This window comes from Mya arenaria, chromosome 17 (assembly GCF_026914265.1).
Source record: "Mya arenaria isolate MELC-2E11 chromosome 17, ASM2691426v1".
NCBI classification, from domain to species: Eukaryota; Metazoa; Mollusca; class Bivalvia; order Myida; family Myidae; genus Mya; species Mya arenaria.
Window position 1 is genome coordinate 29,472,262 of NC_069138.1, and position 4,008 is coordinate 29,476,269.

General features: G+C 37.3%; 1 protein-coding gene across 1 annotated transcript in view; it reads right to left on the minus strand.

The window, feature by feature from the left end:
* LOC128223354 (contactin-5-like) overlaps positions 1-872 on the minus strand; it is a 6,522-nt gene extending 5,650 nt beyond the window's left edge. The window contains exon 1 of the mRNA XM_052932633.1: positions 788-872. Within this exon, the coding sequence (XP_052788593.1) occupies positions 788-872 (85 nt within the window). The remainder of the gene's footprint in view (positions 1-787) is intronic.
* Positions 873-4,008: the final 3,136 nt, after the last annotated feature.

Consider the following 4,008-nt stretch of genomic DNA (forward strand, 5'->3'; position numbering starts at 1 on the left):
TGTAATGTCACTAAATGTTGACGTTTAGAATGCTAAAAAATGTTCATTACTGTATTTTTTTTAAAAAAAAAAACAATCCCACGTGTTGGTACGCCTCTTTAGCTCCAAATCCATAACCCTTTTTTAAAGCCAAAGGCGCAGCTGCCATTGTTCTACATGTACTTACGCGCTACAACTTACGCTGCATAAAGCAGAAGACGCTATTTTCTCCCACCCCAGATAAGTAGATCCAATAATTTAACCATGCTAGAAATTTTTATCTTGCCCACGGGCGAAGATAAAATATCTATACGTATGGAACTCCTTTTTAATGGTCAGCACATTGTAATTACCTCCCTTGTTGAGACTGTCGTCTGTAGCATCATTAAAACTTGTCTTATGGCAATATTTAGAACGCTTATTTATTATTTCTCGCTTCAAATGTCACCAGAATACAGTTTTCAAGAAATAATGCTTCACTCTCCTTAGAACTATTTGAAGAGTGACTTGAATGTTAACATAACCTGAATCAATGCGCGCATATCCATGACAACCACGAATTATCACATATAAATACGCAATCGGTAAACCTCGTTCCGCAAAACACCCTACGCTCGGGTCGGAATGAACCTATCTTACACTCTCGGCCATGGTAGAACTTATAGTATTACGTACGAAGTTAGGCAAAAACGCAACAACCGTTGTATAATTTACAGTGCCAACGTAAAAGAAATATTCAGTGCCAAATAAAACGCAAAATGCGCAACAGATAGAATATCTAAAACTAACAATAAAATTAAAAACTTACCTGCAAATTGGTTGACCTCTAAAACCAAAATCACACAAATAATCAAGTCCTCCAATGCATTTCGGCAGTGTTGTAGTTTCGACATCATGTCAAATTGTGTGGTTCTGAGTATAGCCACGGGATAGGTTTTAACCCAGAACTTCATGTGTTAATGTGATGGTGCCAATGATAACAGTGTTTATGTAAAATGAAGTTCGGAATGGCTAAATTGTTTGAAATACCTAAACCAGACAGTCCCAACGGATTCCACTTAGTCTGGATGTGGTTGTCGTAAAAGTGTTGATTGTAATTAAATTGAATTTGTGCATGTTATCTCGATGTTTGATTTGGCAGATACCATACAGTCGCACCCATTTTACATTGTTATGGAAAACTGTATGTATCATTATTCAAAACTTACAAAAGGACAGAATGCAGACTTTTCAAGGTTATTGCGCATGCGCGAAACAATACTTCGGGTGTTAGGCCGTAGCGGTTTTATAAACACACACACACACACTTATGAATTATGTTTTTGAATGCTTTATTCTGAATTTTGCTACTTAAATATGCAAATAGCAAAAGAAAATAAGAAAATGACCAAATGTCACTGGCATGATGTTTCTCTTTTTCTTAAAGGTTTGATCGTATAGGTATATAAGTAGGTCGACATGACGCCAATTTCAAGTACTATTACCCTTCTTGGCATTAGTGTAATACAAGAAAATACGCAATGGTGGTATTGTACTGGAATAGAAAATTGATTTGCGTTTGAATCTATATACAATGTGACAATCCATGCTAAAGTAACATTGATTTGATGGGAATGAACTCCTGTTTTGATGTCATTTGAACTGTACAAAATTAAGTGACATTTAACCTATTATATTTATTTTTCTACTTCAGATTGATCAAAATCCTCTATTTAAGCATTTCGAGATTTTCTGACATTGTTGAACTGCAGTATTCTTAGTTATCTTATGCTAGATAGTTGGTAGGAGTAACCCCTTGATAAATGAAGAAAAAATAAATATTTTAGGTTAAATGTCACTAAATTTTGTATAGGTCAAATGACACCAAAGCAGGAGCTCATTCCCATCAAATCACTGTGGCTATAGTGGCCCATGAGTTTCGGCACTAATTCTAAGAACACAGAAAATGATGACTTTAACTCAGCAGTAAAGACTCTGTGTGTCAAAAGATCAAACATCGCACATGTTAATAAACTTAACATCCAACATACATGTACATACAAACACGGATTGAAAACTACGATATTAAAACTTGCATCGCCCCCCTCCCGACCCTCGATATTGGTGCTAAAATATCCCTAAGCTGTTTGATAAACTAGTAGCTCAGCTCAACACAGACTTCCAAGTATTCAACATTTTCACCGGTTGACGATCACGAAATGAACTGTATTACTAAACCGGTATCACATGTAAAGGTTTTTCCTACAAGTACATTCCTATGACAATGAAAAGCAGGAAATTCCGTGGTCCAAGTCGTTGCCCAGCCCCCAAGCTGACAGGGGCGGGGTTCGGACCGTAACCTTTGCGCATCAAGTTTGGTATGCCGTGGCCTTTATCCGTCCATCCGTTGTCAAACCGGGTGATTTGTTCTGAAAGGCAGTAGATAAAATGATAATGGTTGATTGTAATTCATAAAAAATATGCTTTAATCATACAGTCAAACCTCGTTGGATCGAACTCCCAGGGACCGGCGAAAACAACTCGAGCCTCCGAAAATTCGAGCTAAGGCGGAATGCTTACTATGTGTATGACATACATGTATATGAATTCGAATCAGACTGTGGTCCTGTTGTCGAGAATGATGCTTTTATTTGTATACTAGTAGTTTAAAATATGTTTTTTACAACGATTGTTAAACATGGGTACAATATTGGCGCCGCACTGAGATGTGGCGTCTCTATTGAATGAGATTTTGTTTTGGAACATGGGAGGATATGCTATCATATTATAACAGCAATGATGTTGTCTTTTTATAGCATCATACGTATTACTTTCGTTGTGACGATGTAACGAGAGGAATCAATTGTTGTTATATGATTTAAGGGACCGGATCACCCAGAGTTAACTCACTTGACCGGCATGCTGACCACAGCCCGTGTGCAACCAGACCAGTGAATTATAGTGAATGTATACAGTAAGAACAAAAGTGACATTATATTAAAAATACATGCAGCAGCAGCTTACCGATTACCGCTATATGGTATGTCAGGACATCGTTCCCGTGCATATTTGAGACCTCGCATCGGTACATACCCTGGCTGGTACGCTCGACTTTCGGAATAAACACCATCTCGTTTGACAAGCCAATGTCTACGGAAACAAATGATTACAAAATGTGTTGTTTTTTCATTAAGAACTAAACAATTTAATGTTCGATATATTCCTCTCAAACTGCAATTTATCACTTTTTACGCTAAGTAATAACTGTATAATGTGTTAGCTTTAACCGACATTTATTTAGCTGAAAGCATTTCTCTTTGTGAATGAATAGCGCATCCCTGAAGCCAAAGCTGTCTGTAGAGATAGTGTTGTATACATTAAGCAACGTGCATTCGAACTCCTCGGTCATTTTTCATCGAAAACAACAGTCAGGTGTCTGACCAAAAACGTCGCCGGTTTCTTTCCCACGTAAAGGCATCGTGTTTATCTCTTACAATTAATAAAATCATACTTTTGAAGCTGTCTAAAAGAGTTAACCAAATCCTGGTATATAAATTGTATTTAGAATGGGGAAAAAAGTTCAAATTGATTTTTTTAAATTAGCCAACTACTTAATGGAAACTAACTAGCCCTCTCCGCATTCGGCTCCTTGAGGAAGTACCAACGTATGGTGGGCTTCGGTACGCCGTAACGTTACACCACATTTTGACGCGCGTCGTTCCCTCACACACGCGCAGGTATACATCACGTGACTGGTAGCCTGTGATGGACGCCGCGTCTGAAACGATTGGAAAAATGCATAATAAAACTTACTTATAAAAGTGACAAAATATCATTCCTATTCATGTTTTATCCACGTACAAAAAAGGCTTACTTAAAAGTTAAAAATTAAGGGCATCGTGTAGCTCAAACATAACTGTAAATAGACATTTAAATGTACGCACTATTTTTTAACTGTGCTTGATAAAACTTGGAAAAGGAAATAACAATATTACCACTTACTAATAATACTCCTTACCGCTCCAGTCTTCAGTGATTGCGGCACTTTAA